General features: G+C 41.3%; 1 protein-coding gene across 4 annotated transcripts in view; it reads right to left on the reverse strand.

Annotated features, from left to right (window-relative positions):
* LOC149230846 (ubiquitin-protein ligase) overlaps positions 1-16124 on the reverse strand; it is a 439935-nt gene that overhangs the window by 123305 nt on the left and 300506 nt on the right. For 3 of the 4 annotated variants that reach the window (XR_016248031.1, XM_089379065.1, XM_089379067.1), the window contains exons 10-12: positions 8635-9181; positions 7872-8168; positions 7612-7757 (exon numbers count right to left, since the gene is read on the reverse strand). Coding sequence is in view for 3 of the 4 variants with exons in the window: in XM_089379065.1 (XP_089235191.1) it covers positions 7612-7757; positions 7872-8168; positions 8635-9181 (990 nt within the window). In the remaining variant the exon portion in view is untranslated. The remainder of the gene's footprint in view (positions 1-7611; positions 7758-7871; positions 8169-8634; positions 9182-16124) is intronic. The other variant, XM_089379068.1, reaches the window with a different exon arrangement.

The following is a 16124-nucleotide window of genomic DNA, read 5'->3' on the forward strand; positions in this document are numbered from 1 at the left end:
TCATCGGTGTCGACATGGGTCTACAATCCTCCATGTGGAATCTGCTAAGGATGTCCACAATATACTTCCCCTGCCCCAGGAAGAAATGCCCCTCCTCCTGCCACACCTCCAAACCCAAAAAGTAATGCATCAAGCCGATGTCCTTCATCTCAAACTCCGCCGCAAGATCTCTCTTGCAGTGCTCTATAAGTCTCTCTGCACCTATAATGATCAAGTCATCCACATACAGCACCAGAATGAGAGGCTCCTCACCAATCACAATAAAGTAAAGGTTCGGATCTGCCTCACTCTTTGTGAAACCCATCCCCTGCAAGTATGCATCTATCCTGGAGTACCAAGCTCTGGGAGCTTGCTTCAGGCCATAAAGGGCCTTCTTCAATCTGCACACATGGGACTCCTTCCCATGCACCTCAAAGCCCTGTGGCTGCTCAATGTACACCTCCTCCTGTATGAAGCCATTGAGAAATGTGGTCTTGACATCCATCTGGTGGATCTTCCAACCCATCTCTGCTGCTATCGATATAATGGAGCGGATCGAAGTATATCGAGCCACGGGAGCGAAGGTCTCCTCATAATCAACTCCCTCTACCTGGGAGAACCCTCTAGCCACAAACCTCGCTTTCAATTTCTCAATGCTGCCATCTGCAGCATGCTTTACCTTGTAAAGCCATCTGGAAGTAACCACGGATTTGCCCTCAGGCCTCGACACCACCTCCCAAACATCATTCTTCATGATAGAAGAATACTCCTCCTGCATGGCCTCTCTCCAGACCTGCTGGCTAGCTGCCTCCTCATAGCTAGAAGGCTCAGAGTCAAGGATGCTGGTAACCATCGCCATATAGCTATAGAACCTCTCAGTTGGTCTACTCTCTCTGACCGGCCTCTTCGGCTCAGCAACAGATGTGGCATCTCTCAAGGTGTCCTGAAGCCACTTGGGCTTCCTCTTCCCTGAGCGCACTTCTCCCACCGGAGAATGAAACTCCTCCTCCTCATCATCATCAGTAGCCTGAACTCCTGACTGTCTGTCTGTTGTCCTCCTGCCTGCACCTGAACCTGAACCTGTAGAAGCTGAGGTACCGTGTGAACTGTCCATCAGTGGACTCCCTAGTGAACTGCTCTGTGAACTGCTCTGCATGCTGCCCGGAGCACCACCCCTCTGGCTCGATGAGCCACTGCTCACTGACGGACCTGACATCCTCATAGATGTACCTCCGGATCCTCTTGATCCCTACCCACTAGATCCCTACGACTGACTCAACTGCTGCTGAGGGTCTGGCTGATCCAGATACTCTAACTCCCGTGACCTCCTAAAGGCCCTGTCCTCCTCGAACTTCACATCCCGTCTGACAACAACTCTCCTCTGTGCAGGAATGTAAATCCGAAAGGCCTTTGAGGTCTCACTGTAGCCCACAAAGATACCCTTCTCTGCGGTGGGCTCTAGTTTGGTCCTCTTCTCTTTGGGTATATAGGAGTATGTAATGCATCCAAAGATATGAAGATGACCAATATCAGGCTTCTTCCCAGAGAAAGCCTCCTCCGGAGTCATGTGCCCCAAAGCACAATGCGGACTCCTGTTCTGCAAGTAAACAGCTGTGTTGCAGGCCTCTGCCCACAAGAACAATGGCAACCCTTGATCATGTATCATGGCTTTGGCAGCCTCTATGATGGATCTGTTCTTCCTCTCCGCAACCCCGTTCTGCTGGGGGTTGTAAGGAACAGTGAACTCCCTCCTAATGCCTGCCTCCGCACAATAGTCAACAAACTCTCCAAGGGTGTACTCTCCTCCATTGTCCGACCTTAAGGACTTGATCTTTCGACCTGTCTGAGTCTCCACAAGAGCTCTGAACTCCTGAAACCGCTTGAAGACCTCACTCTTGGTCTTCAAAAAATAAATCCAGGTCCTTCTGGAGTGATCATCAATGAATAAAACATAGTACTCATATCCACTCAAGGAAACATGAGACATCCGACCGCTCACATCGGAATGAATCAAATCAAGTATCCCCGTCGCTCTGCTGTCACTGCTGGGAAAAGGGGATTTGGCAAACTTGCCCATCGCACAACCTCTGCAAGTATCAAAGTGATCAGTACTGAAATCTGGCACACCTGTAGTGATCTCCCGCAATGTCCTCAAGGCTCCATGATACATATGTCCCAACCTACGGTGCCAAATCTCACACAGCTCAGAACTGCTAGCTCTGCTGTCGGTACTACTGCTCAATGCCAAAAGGGGTTGGAATGCAAACTTGTACACCTTTGCATGGCGTACACCTATCACTCTAGCTGAATCAGCTGGAGTGCCCCCGGGATACATCAACACCTGTCCTCCCCTGAACAGTACCTCATATCCTCTGTCCTCCAAAGCTGAGACGGATATGAGGTTCTTCCTCATCCCTGGCACATAAAGAACCTCTGACACCTTCAAGGGAGGTTTGGACTCCCTCTGAAATGTCACTGTCCCCACCCCGACTGCTCTAACAACTCTGTCATCACCGAGTATTACCTCAATATCAGTGCCACTCTCTGAAAGCTCTGAGAAGTACTCACGGACTCCTGTCATGTGACGTGAAGCCCCACTGTCCACATACCAGATACCTGAAGATGCTCCGCTAATCGAGGGAAAAGCATGCTCCCTCTGAACCTGTGTGGCAGGTGATCCTGCACTAGAGGACTCACATGTAGTGAACGCAAACTCTCGGTCAAAACGACCAGCAAAGTCCTCAATCTCTGCTGAAGCTGCCATGTCCTGGTTCTTCCCCTTCTTCTTCTTCTCCGGACACACAACTGCATAGTGTCCCATCTTTTGACAATTCCAACACTTCACCTTGGAATAGTCCTTCTGTGTGTTCCCCTGTTTACCTTTACCTTTGCCTTTGCCTCCACCACCGCTTGTGGAAGCCTGCTTCTTCCCTTTGCCTTTCTTGCCTCCTGCCACCAGTGCTACGTCCTCATCCTGCTCAACTGGCTTGGCTGCCCCAAGCTGTCCTTTCCTGATCTCTGTCTGAATACAATCATCCCAAAACCTCTCCCATGTGGGAAGGGTCTCACGTGCACAAACCCCATCAGCAAAGTTCAACCATGAACGGGGGAGGCCATTCACTGCAATACGCACCAACTCAGTGGATGGAATGGCCTCTCCAATCGCTGCCAACTCATCTCTCACATTGGTAATCTTTGTGAGATATCCAGCTGCACTATCGTTCCCCATCTTAATGTTCTTCAGCTTCTCCTTCAGGACCATCTTCCGGTTCTCATTGGTACTCTGGTAGAGATTGGACAATGCTGTCCACATCTCATGGGAATTGCTCTTTCCTCTCACATGAGGAATGCAATGGTCTTTGATTCCGTCTAGAATCAACCTCTTACCCTTATTGTTCTTCTTTTTATACTCAGCCAACTGAGTAACATCAATGGGCACAACAACAGGGTTTTGTGCGGTATGCACCATGATATCCCAGACTTCTGCCTCCTCAAAGATACTCTGCATTCTCTCCTTCCAAACGCTGTAATTTATATGCCCATCCAGCCTATCCTCCACCCTCAATCCCAATGACATCCTGTTGTCCTAAAACTGAAAAATAGCACTGCTGTAGTAAAGATAAAACTGTTGTTTATGAAAAAATCAGCTTGCTAGAATTTTCTGAGTGAAAAATCAGCAACTGTAATTTTTCCTTTTGCTGTCCCAAACTGCCCTTCAGCACTCAAGCTCCGATACCATGTAAAAATTCCTGTTTTCCCACCCCGGTTTTCAGTTTCTCCTTATTTCTCCTATGTAGTTAAATGCCCATTCCCATAACCATACATTTAACAGACTGAAAAAAATAAATATTGCTGAAAACACAAATTCTGGAAATTTTTCAGAATGCTGGAAATTGCAGAATTAAAAATCAGCAATTAAAAACAACCATTAAAACACTGATATTTTTTGTCAACTTGACCCTGGAAAAACCCCCTACAACTCTTGGGGAAAACCAGTTTGAGAGCTCTTCTTTATTTCTGAAAATTGCCTTTTTACAGTGAGAATTATTCAGCAAAAAATCAGCAAGAAAATTTACAACTTATCTCATTTCCCGTGCCTCACAGCAATCTGGAAATTACATCAAACAGGACAGCAATAAATGTTGTACGACCTCCGTTTTGTGTGCAGAAAAATCAGCAAACTGCTCCTCGATGTTTGTGCAAAAATCTGTCTTTCACTATGTGCTGAATCAGCTGTACAAATCTGCTCAACTGCTGCCTTGGAATGTGTGCCAAGTTGTTGTCTCCTTCTCCTTCCTGCTCAGAAATCTCTCTTGCTCTCTTGCTCTCCTTCTCCCAATCTGCTCATGAAAGAATGAATGACTTTTTCCTCCTTTTCCTCCTTTAATATAACTCCAAGTGACTTTTGGGTGATCCAAGTGACTTTTGGGTGATCTCTAAATCCAATGGCTGAAATAGATTTAGATCAATGGTTGAGATTAAATGCTCATTTAAATCTCACTTTCTATTTTTTAATTCACCCCACTTTAATAAAGACCCACTTAGTCATTTATTTCCAAAGTCACTTTTCCTTTCTAATTTTTCATTGACTTTATAAAAGTCACTTTAAAATTAGACTTAATAACTTTATCACTTAGAGTCACTTTTAAATTAGATTTAACTTTATAAAATTATCAAGTCACTTTAGGAGAAAAATTAAATTCTTTTGGACACTTTTCCCTAGGCCAAAGATCAAAGCCTAAGGGAACCACCTATCCTCCGGTACCAAATTTCAACAAACTCCAAAGAAGGGTTTCTTTGGTGAATGAAGTGCTTTACCTTGCCCACCATGGTATCAATACATTTGTATATTTCTCCAAAAGCAGGAGAATCTGAATCAGCATACCTGATCAACTCCACAATTGGAGCTGTGAAAGAGACAACATATCTACAATAAGCCCACCAATCCTCATTAAGAAGCATTTCTCTTATCTTCTTCGCTTGAGATGACTTAGACTCATTCCATGCATTCCACTCTGAAGAAACAACAAGGCGTGCTAGATTTTGCAGCAACACTGCTTACTCCAAAGGTTTTTGTATTTTCTCATTTGCATTAGAGGACATTATTGTAGGTGTATTGTTACAGTAGAATTAGCAAAACAAGGAATAGCTGATTTCTATTATTACCAAAGCATTCAGAAATTTAAAATTGAATATTCAATCATGGAGAAACAAGCCTATGCTTTACTTTTGTCCTTGAGACATTTCAAAGATTATGTTGAGTGTTAAAAGATTATTGCTTATGCCCCTCATACAGTTGTTAAGGATATATTGGCACAACAAGAATGCCCAAACATCAAAGATAAATGAGTGTCAAGCATTCATTAGTATGCTTTGGAGATTAGGGAAAATTAAGATAGTAACAGACCAAGGAATTGCTAAGATGTTGACTGAGGTTAATGAAAAATATTTTGACCTTGGTGGTCTTGAAAAGATTTTTTCTCTTCAAGATGAGTTAGAGCCTTCTAATTGGTATTCAAACACTGCGTATTATTTGAAGAATGTCTTGTCTGAATCACCTGAATGATCATAAAAGAAGAGTGCTAAGAATGAAAGTGTTAAAACACTATTTGATTCAAGGGAGTATAGGTTGGAGAAAAATAGAAGGATTAGTGTTCAAAGGTGTTCATGAGGTCCAGTCCAAGACTCATGATAGAGTTACATGCCAGGTTTTGAGGTGGACATTATGCTGCTAGGACAATATCGCATAAATTTTTGAGAGCAGTTTATTATTAGTCAACAGAATTTGTTAATGTCCATCACTTTGTCAAATCCTATCAATCTTTTCAGATGTTTGTAGGTAGAAAACATTTGACAACCTTACCAATGCAGCAACAGGTTGTAGAAGCACCCTTCTAGTAGTGAGGTTTGGATTTCATTGGAGAATTCAAAGAAAACTTGAGCAATGGTTTTCAATGAATTATCACAGCCACTGATTATTTCAACAAGTGATGGAGGCAATAAGTTATAACCACAAAGAAGGCAACAAATAAAGTGATTATGGAGTTTTTATAAGATAAGATAATTACTTGATTGGCATTCTAGCAAAGATCACTACGGGTAAAGCCAAAGCATTTAGTTTAGTAGATTTGTCAATTTTTTGTTTCAACTATGGCATAATCCTATCCCACTAATTATTACCCTCAAGGGAATCGTTTGGTGGTATTCAGCAATAAAAATCTCATGAAAATAATCAAGAAGACTGTGGGTGATAACAAGATATTTTGGGATAGAAAGGTTAAACATGTGTTGTTGGAAGATTGTATAACAAATAAAGAAGCTATAGGAAAAAGCCCTCGCGTTGGTACATGAAATGGAGGATACACTTCCTATTCATTTGAAGGTTTCAGTATATTAATTTCTGCAACAATTCACAACAAAACAAGGGGCAATCCCAAAAAACATAAATCAATTAGTACAGTTTCATGAGAACAAATGTAAAGGATTTGATAATTTAATTAAAAGCCAAGGGAAAGTAAACTGATCCTCATGTTGGAGATGTTACCACTCACATTGTAATTTGTACGATGAAAAACCTTGTGATTTTCATCACAAGACATGATTTAAAGGATGACACCATGGAATACTTGACAAAGACACAGGCATTATTACGGATACACTAGACTTTCCCTAGCACTTCCCCTATGGCTCATCCAATAAAGACTGACAGCAGGTTTGCGGTGTCTAGAGGAAAGCATGTTGCTAAAAATACTTGTCTATTTGTACCCATAGAACACATCACCATGGTTGAATTATTTCTGATGATTTATTACTATTGTGTCATGGTTAGATGATGCGCATTGTCTTCCTTGTTAGCATCGTCTTGTCCTGCATGGAGATTTGTATCTAGCATATATGGTGTTTGGGGGGCTATTTGAGGATCTTCGTTAGCATTGCTCACACATTTGAATTGACCCGTAGCATATTCCTGGAGAGGTATACCCATCAACTAAGGGTTTCCCTAAGTCTTATTAGTTAATTTCAGCACCGAATTCAAAAATTTGGAAAGGAATATGCAGTATGGCTTACCATACCCTTGTCTTCATTGGGAGAATGAGGTGGATGCATGAGTGCTCTCGTGAACAAATCTTCAACCAGCTCCTACTTTTTCATGGTTTCTTTTGGCAGCCCTATCACACTTTATTTTAAGTATTCCTTCTTGGCATGAAGACCATATCTAGCGGGAACTTCTTTGGTCCCTATGGTCTGTCCACTATAGAAGCCATGAGCATGTACTAGTGTGTGTATATATGTATACCCCATTCTCCATTTTCTAAATTTTTAAATTGACCTTTTGAAACTTAACATATTTTCAAAACTTCCAACACTTCCAATTTCATGTAACATCGTTCTCAGCTTAAATATCCCAAGTATTTTCTATAAATGCAATCGGTCAGACGTAAAAAAAAAAAATTCTCTACTGATTAATAACTAAAGACAGAATACTTGATGGAATGTGCACGCACTACCTCTAAAAAAAGGAATGACTTGAAAAGTGATTGAACTAATTAACATTGGTTCTTTTGGAGATAATATTGGTGACATTTATGGACTACATTTCAACATAAACATTAGATTGCCTCGGTCACTTGCCAGTGTCTCGGACACATCAAGCTCCTCTAATGAAGTTCCCTTAAAAGCATGGAGACCTTCATCATCAAAGTGTGTGTCCCGCAATGATAAATAAGAAAGTGAGCATGCTGACATCATACACTTGATTAATAATGTGTGATCTATACCTGTCACATAAAGTAGCCAAAACAGATACTTTGTTAGGACATAAATCAGACTCTAGTTTTAGGCAAAGCAACAACAACCTATGAATGTTTGAGATTCCAAAAATTGTCACTCACCTTTACAGCCTGCTAAATCCAGCTCCACAAGTGAAGATGATGAATCTAAGTCAGAACCATGATCTAGTATACAAGAATTATTATGATTAGCAGAGTCAGATAAAAGTTCTCTGATTGAATGTTGCCCAAAAGAAGTCCATGCTGCACGCAATGAACGTAGCTGCTTGCATGAACTTAGAAGACGCCCTATACCATAGTCCGTGAGCGAAATACATCCATTAAGGTTCAAAACAGAGAGGGAATGAGAGAGCGCCCCAATTTTTATCAAGTCATCATCTGCATCAATAATCTTTTGCACTATTACAAATTTATAAACAAATTAGTTTATAGTTATAAACACCATTCATTTATAAAACTGTGAAATCACACTGGCCTGACTAAATATGATCAACATAGAAATTCATACAACTGATCGAAATTTTGTTTTAGAAACCATCAATGCCAAAAGAAGGTTTCATGAATATATAAAGAAACATTTTCTCAGTGCTTTCACATACTGTTCTCTTTGCAGTAGTAGGATCATATACAATAAAGAATAGATTAAATCAGAGCATTTACAGTGGTCAACTAATTAAATGTTGAAGAAATATTTGTTATTCAGATTGAAATGTTTTTCGTCCTTGAACAGCTACATGGTACTTGCAATGAAAAAATATTCATGCAGATAAAATTATACAAGTAACATCTTTCTTTTCTAATTTAAGGACTTCTGTTGTCTAAGGTTGAAGTAAACAGAAGAGAATAAAAACAGAAACCAAAATACCTGTTACATCAGTACGACCTTTCAGTGAGAGATTTGTCAAGTTAGATAGCTTTGACTGGCTCCACATTTTCCAGTTTGAAAAAGTCTGGGAACCTAGGTATTGTTCATGGCTGATTTGCAAAACAGAAATCTTCTGGGCAACCGGGCTCACATCCACAGACAAGTCAACTGCTTTGATTAAAGGGCATGCTTCTGACAGTTGATCCAAGATGCTCACTTTTAACTGGGAACAATTAGAAAACTTCAACACTCTTAATGATGGAGATGATAGCTGTAACCATCTGATGATATCACCCTCATCTATTCTCCAGCAGCATGAAAAGTTCACCTCTTGTAAGTCACTGAAAAATGCCATCCGATGTGACCTGTGTAAAGATGCACCTGATACTACCATAGAATTTTGTCTCTGACTCGTCAACTTCAGAAATATATTCGTGGTTTTCTCAAAGGAAGATGGAAATGATTTTGCATCCACTGTCCCAGGAGGAAACAAGGAGAAATATAACATCAAGCCAGTAACTTGCTGACACCCTGAAAGATCCAGTTTCTGGTAAAAGATGTCACAAACTTAATTAGATCATTATCAATTGTCATGAGATAAATCTTACGGTTTTGAAAGTGTAAACATCCTTGGAAAAATGCAAGTAGAAAATAATGCATGATATAAAACTAAAAAGTGATTTGTGAACAAAAATGCTTAAATTACACCACTGTTAAGCATCTCCCAAGCAGCACAATGATTTAAGAAAACTTTGTTGGAAAAAATCAAATCAATTCAATTCCAGACCAACTCTCAGAAAAACTACAAGGGTGAATATACTTAGAAACATCAATCTTGATTCGGCATTAGAACTCCCACACTTAACATACCTTTCAATAGGGCTTCCATTGATGTAGTGAAAGTGACAGATTTATTTGCTTTAAGCAGGTTCATAAAAGATCATATTAGAAGTGTGTCAAAATGATCCATGTCTACTCTGTCTAGTGTTATTGGAACCAAACCAGAACTAGTGGAACTGGCCGGTCAGACCAGTTAGGAGGTCAAACTGGTGCAGTTCGAGGTCTGGAACTGAAATGGCCGGTTCGGTATCGAACCGGCTTTTGTTCACTGAATTGTCTAGTTTTGTACTGAACCAGATGGTTCCGTATGTTAGATTACGGTAGCAGCCAACAGGTGTTCTAGTCTCTATGATGTCTAAGAGGGTAAGGAACACGAGATCTCCAAAACCCAGAAAAGGTTTCACGAGAAAAGGTTTTAAGACATCTCAATTAAATTAATTAGCCAATATTTAAATATTTTTCAAGTCTAACTTAAGAAAATTGGTTAATGAAACTGAATTAATTGGGGAAGTTCGATTTTTCTCTAGAGACTTCCCGAAAAGTTAATTGATGGAGTCAACATAATATTAGCCATTAGTTGAGATATGATCATGGCCGTTAAGACTCCAATGAGAGATTATAAGGGCATGTCGAAGGATTTGGAGAAGACACATAGATTATCATTTGAGTAGTTCGACTACCCAGTTGCAGGTATTCTGCAAGGGCACTGTTGAAGCTAGGGAAGCATCGGTAGCAGGGGGTTAAGCAGAGATTTGGGAGCAGAAGTTTGGAGGAGATTTCCTCGATATTTTCCAGTGTTAGGGAGACAGGAAGAGGACGTTGAATTCATCTGCAGAGGAGGTCACATCAGCTAGTCCGAGTAGCCAGATTTCCCAATGCGAGTTGCCAGAGGAGACCATGCTTCAGTTGCCAGAGGCCAAATCTATTTTCCAAAGGTAAAGCGAGTGGATTCCAGAGGCAGAGGAAGGCAGGACAACTTGCTAGGAAGAGTTCCAAATGGTTGATGGAATTTCTGGAGGCCACAGTGTGCATTTTCCAGAGGCAATGTGAATAGCCTGCGAGAGTGCGAGCTACCAGGAGAAGGTCAGTTCAAGTAGCAGAGGGAAACAATTAATCTCCAATAAATTTTGCCAGTAGAGATCAGTGAATGTCGAAGATTTGCCAGTGAAAGGAAACCAATTGTAATTTCTCCTAAACTGCTAAATAATAATAAAACCCTCATCTATTGCATTGGTTTTCCCTTCAAAGTCTTTCCAGGGACATTTGTCCAAAAATAACAGTGTCATACTTTTGTGCATGTGCACATTTTCCCAGTTCCAGTTTTGTCTCCCACAACGTATTTTTATTTGTGAAGATTGCAATTGTGAATTATTCGTTGTTCGGCGTAATATTAATTTACAGAAGACAAATAAAGTGCACAAGTTAGGAGAATAATATCCAGTACTTGCATGGAAATTTCATATTGTACAAGACCAAAGATGTTCCAAACACAATCTAAAAAAGCAAGAATTTTTGAGTGGGGCATCTATATATTTGTGAGAATTCCAACTAGAAACCTAATGCAGCAACTAGAAATAATTCTCCTAACTGATATTTTTATTTAACAATTTATTTGTTGTTTGCTACGACAAATATTGAAAAAATCACACTGCAATCTACACAAATAAAATTGCAGAAGAATAAACGCTGGAAGAAATGCTAGCACACACAAAAATAACACAATTATTTTTCGACAAAAGTCCCAAGAAAAACCCAACTTGGGAAAACCGGTGCAGCAAATGAGGATTTTAATTATTATGCAGCAATGAATTTCTGAGTACAATTTGGCTGCCTGCAACTGGAAATCCACAAAAATCTGGGCAAAATACTGAAGGGAATTTCCCTTCTCCCATAGGCAATCTCTAGCATGACTTGCCTATAGAAAATTGGCCGTCCAAACCCCAGCGTGAGCCTCTTCTAAGTTGCCTTTGCGCTGTCTACCACATGTGTGGCTTGAAAGTACCTATGATGAAGTCGTTCTACCTCCAACTGCTAAGGAAATCGTCTCTCCGGCCTTTTGGAACCTCTACCCGGCGTCCGTAACTGACAACGATTTTCTCACCAACAAATCGATTTGCCTTGCTGAAGCTACTGCGCAGAGCCTCTGCGCTACCTCTCTGGGATAACTCGGCCCTCTTGTTGCTGACTCTCTAGATCTGGAAATCTTTCCTCTGGATCACATTCCTTGCCCCTCTCACACTGCTTCCATCTCTAGCTCTCTCTGGCAACTGATTGTTGCTACTCTGGAAACCGATTTGCTCAAAAATAGAACCTCTCAAGTGTCTTCTCCATCACCACATTGACCTCCTCTTATAATCCTCTGTTGGAGAACCAACGACCAAGATTAAAACATAATCGATGGCTAGGATCATCTCTAGATCGATCTATGTGAGTTTCTAGATGATTCACGCCTTGACTTAATTAATATTGATTAATTAACCATATTCCCTAAGTTTAGACTTAGGAAATATTAGAATAAAAGGTTAATAATCTAATTGAGATACTTCTAGGCGCAAATTCCAAAAACGATTTCTGGGTTTTGGAGATCTAATGTATTCTAGCCTCTCCACCAAATTTCGTGGCTAGAACACATATGATGCTACAAAAACTAACACTCCATCTTAGAGAGGGTTGTGTTCTAGTGCTACTGCACACCCTGTAGCAGCACCCTGGCTCTGCATTGTCTCCTGTCACGTTGTTGATGTCTGGCCATACAGCCCACCAACAACTACGCAACTCTAATATATGATGCATCTATTAGAATAATGCTATTTTAGTGTATATTGCTCATTCGGTTTAGCAGTTTCTTAGAAGAAACTTGCTGTTTCTATTTCCGTAAATACGTTTGTATTATTTATTGAGCTTTATTGCTCATTGTAATTCAATTCATTCATTGATTATGGTATCAGAGCTCGGGTATTCTTTTCGAAATAATTTTTCATTGCTTGAAAAATTTTGTGCTTCATTTCGAAACTGCTCTCTTGGAGTCTGAAAATTTTTTTTGGGGCGTCGTGGTTGGAAAATCTATCTGTTCTTTCCGATTTCTGGAATCTGGAATTCGTTGCTCGTCTCTTCAGTATCAAGTTCTTGTCGGAGTCTAGGTCATTGGTTGGAGAACATAAGAGCTCGTGGCTCTAGAGATACTTATGTAATAATTTTTATGGCCATTTGAGCCCGAACCCTTATCTGGTGTCACGACACAGTTAGAATTTTTATATATCTCTGCTGTCTATCCGAGCTGCTGTCGCAGCCGCTGAAGTCGTTGATTGAAGAAAAACGCAGAGAATGATGCTGCGTGAGTCTTCCTGCACACGGAGATTGTGAGTCTTCCTTTGCAATCGGAGAAGCCGCCCTCTGCCACCGTGTCTAACCCTGGATCTGTTCCACGAAGCCGCCATTACAGTGGGGGCACTGGATCTCGTTTCCAGAGACCAGGGGCATCATCGTCATTTCCTCTCCTCCCAGTGTCGGCTGTTGGTTAAAAACACCACAAACGTCACCACCATGAGACCGATGTCCTTTCGCGGCAAAGACCGAGATTGGTAGCATTTCGTTGCACCCTCTAGGGAGTCACGGTTATAAAAAAAAATTTCAAGACCGAGGTCGATAGCCATCAAACGTGCTCGACGTCAAGCCGAAAAGCATCCATCCATTTAGCACTGCACCACGACGATCTGCAACGCATTTGACGATTTGACAGAACGGATCTGCAATGCAGTAACAGCAGGGCATTTGGCGGAGGAACAATGGTCATTTTTGTCATCGTTGTCCTGCAAGATCATCAACCATTCAGCGACAAGCTGTCGCTTGTCGTGGCAGCGTTCTCAAGGGGATCGAATCTTGTCAATCTAGAGATCCTGAAATCGGACATATAGCACGTGGGCCCATATTCACTATCCTGGTGGGTTACGTATTTTTGGGACAGTCAACCCTGGTATGTTATATAGCTTGTTTTCTTGCATAGAGAAGTAATTGTGGAGACCACGAATTGCTGGCAACCTGCCCATATCAATTTCTCAGTATATATATTTTTTGACTCTTTAGAAAATATATATCCTTTTGCATACAAATATTCTCCAAGTTTTTTTGGTTCTGTCAGATTTTGTCTAGGTCAGCCGGCATCTGCATTGAAATTGGTGTCGAATTCCTTTGATGTTTTCTGTGTCTTGGGAAACGTGCAGATGGCTTTGCTAACCAATCTGACGTTGGAAGGCAGTCAGCGCTTTAATGGCACCAACTATAACATCTGTAAATAGAGAATGTTGACCATTTTTTAATATACGCGTCTTGACTAGCTCATTTTGGGCAAAGAACTCCATCCTAGTACACTTGGTACAGATCAAGATAAGTTTGACGATCGAAATAGAGAGGTTGTTATGCTTCTCAAACTCTCTGTGACTGATGATCAGTTCCCACAGATTCCTTCCGGCAAACCAGCTGCCGAAATCTGGCAACATTTGAAGGAACTGCATGAAACATCTGACAAGAGCAGAGCTTTCTTTCTAAATAATCAGTTGTTCTCCATCATGATGGACGAACATATGTCTTTACAGGAACATCTTAACAAGATTAAAGACATTCGAGATCAGCTTGAAGCCATTGGTCAGACCATGAAGGAAGAAGATATGTTAGTCATCACTCTGAAAAGTCTACCGAAACCTTATGAACACTTCATAGAAACACTCAACATTACCACCACTAATGTTGATCTGAAGTTTCCAAAGTTATGCACCAAACTCCTGCAGCAGGATCGTTGGAAATAGCAGTTTGGTAGTGGTGCTTCATCAGCCTCCTCAAAAAATGCTTTTGCTGCCAAATATCAATCCTCTCAGTCCTTTCAGCAGAAAGGTTCTTCTCAGCCTTCTGATCCTACTAGGAAGAAAAATGTGCAGTGTAATTACTGTCACAAGTTCGGCCACATGAAGAAGGATTGCTGACAGAGGATTGCTTCTGAACAGAAGAAAGAGGGAGGGTCTCATTAGACAACTAATGTTGCAGAACATTCCGAGCAGACGGAATCTGCTTTTTATGCCTTTATGGCTAAGAGGTCCTAAAATCATGCCCCGTCTTCTGCCTGGTACACTGACTCTGGTGCATCACATCATTTCTCTCACAGGCGTGACTAGTTTATTGACTTCTCATCTTTCAGTGATTCCGTGGTATTCGGCATAGGTGAGGAGTACACAATGGTTGGTAGAGGTACAGTTCATATCCAGTCTGGTGGGCGCGCACTCATCTTCTTGAATGTGTACTATGTTCCTGGTATGGAAATTAATCTGTTGTCTATCAACCAGATTATGAGGAACTCTCCTTAGCTCGATGTGGTGTTCAGTGCACACAAATGCTCCATTATTGACAAGGAAACTCGTCTTACGGTTGTTGTTGGCCTAGAAGATCATGGCCTATACAGGCTTCTTGACACTGGTGATTCTCCAGAAGTGGCTCTAGCAGCTCGTGTTTCTCCCATCAACACTCTGTGGCATCAGAGATATGGGCATCTAAACATTCAGTATCTCTCTCAGCTATCTCGGGAAGGACTTGTGTCAGGGTTACCTGATATTTAGACTCAGCAGTTGGGAGTGTGTGGCGCCTGTCAAGCTGGCAAGCAACATTGGTCTTCATTCAAGGATGGAGAATCTTGGCGCGCATCTAAGGTACTCCAGTTAATTCATGCTGATATTTGTGGTCCTATGAATACATCTTCTGTCACTGGTTGCAAATATTTTTTTCTTATTGTAGATGATTTCAGTAGAAAGATGTGGGTGTACTTTCTAAAACATAAATCTGATGTATTTAGTATCTTTCAGAAGTTTAAGTCCTTAGTTGAAAAAGAGTCTGGCTCTAATATCATAACTCTTAGGACAGATAACGGTGGGGGGGATTTTGTTCTTCTGCTTTCTCCAACTTCTGTGATACGCATGGCATCAAATGTCAGTTAACTACACCCTACACTCCTCAGCAGAACAATGTTGTCGAATGTCGCAACCGTACGGTTGTTGAAATGGTTCGTTCCATGTTACAACACAGGAGTGTTTCGAACAAATTCTAGGCTGAAGCAGTATTTACTGTTGTCTATCTTCTTAACCAATCACCTACTCAGGCTATTAAGGGGAAGACTCCAGAAGAGGTTTGCTCTGGCCGTAAGCCTAAGATCAGTCACCTCAAAGTATTTGGCTCGGTTGCATATGTTTGGATTCCAGCTGCTAAGCGCTCTAAGTTGGATTCCAAAAGCCAGAAACTCATGATGACAGGGTACAGTGATCACCACAAGGCCTATAGGCTGATAGATATAGACATTGGTCATCTTAGCTTCAGTCGGGACGTAGTATTTGATGAAGACAGAGGATTCTTTCAGTCTCCTTCTAAGTAGTGCTCTGGGGATCAGCCTCACAATGTTCTCCTTCCATTAGGTCCACTTGATGGGAGGGATGATGCAGCATCAGTATTTGATGATGCACTACCTAAGCTTCCTCCGGAAAATAATCCTCCTCTTGCTGCTCCTGTTGTTCCTGAGCCTCCTCTACCTACTCCTGATATTGGTTCTTCTACTCTCCGGCCTAAATGGTGGGCTAAAACTATTGGTGATCTCTGGGATAATGAGCTCCTTGAAG

Source organism: Pinus tabuliformis, chromosome J, assembly GCF_031772625.1.
Source record: "Pinus tabuliformis cultivar Carrire ecotype Pingquan chromosome J, CPIR1, whole genome shotgun sequence".
In the NCBI taxonomy this organism is placed as follows: Eukaryota; Viridiplantae; Streptophyta; class Pinopsida; order Pinales; family Pinaceae; genus Pinus; species Pinus tabuliformis.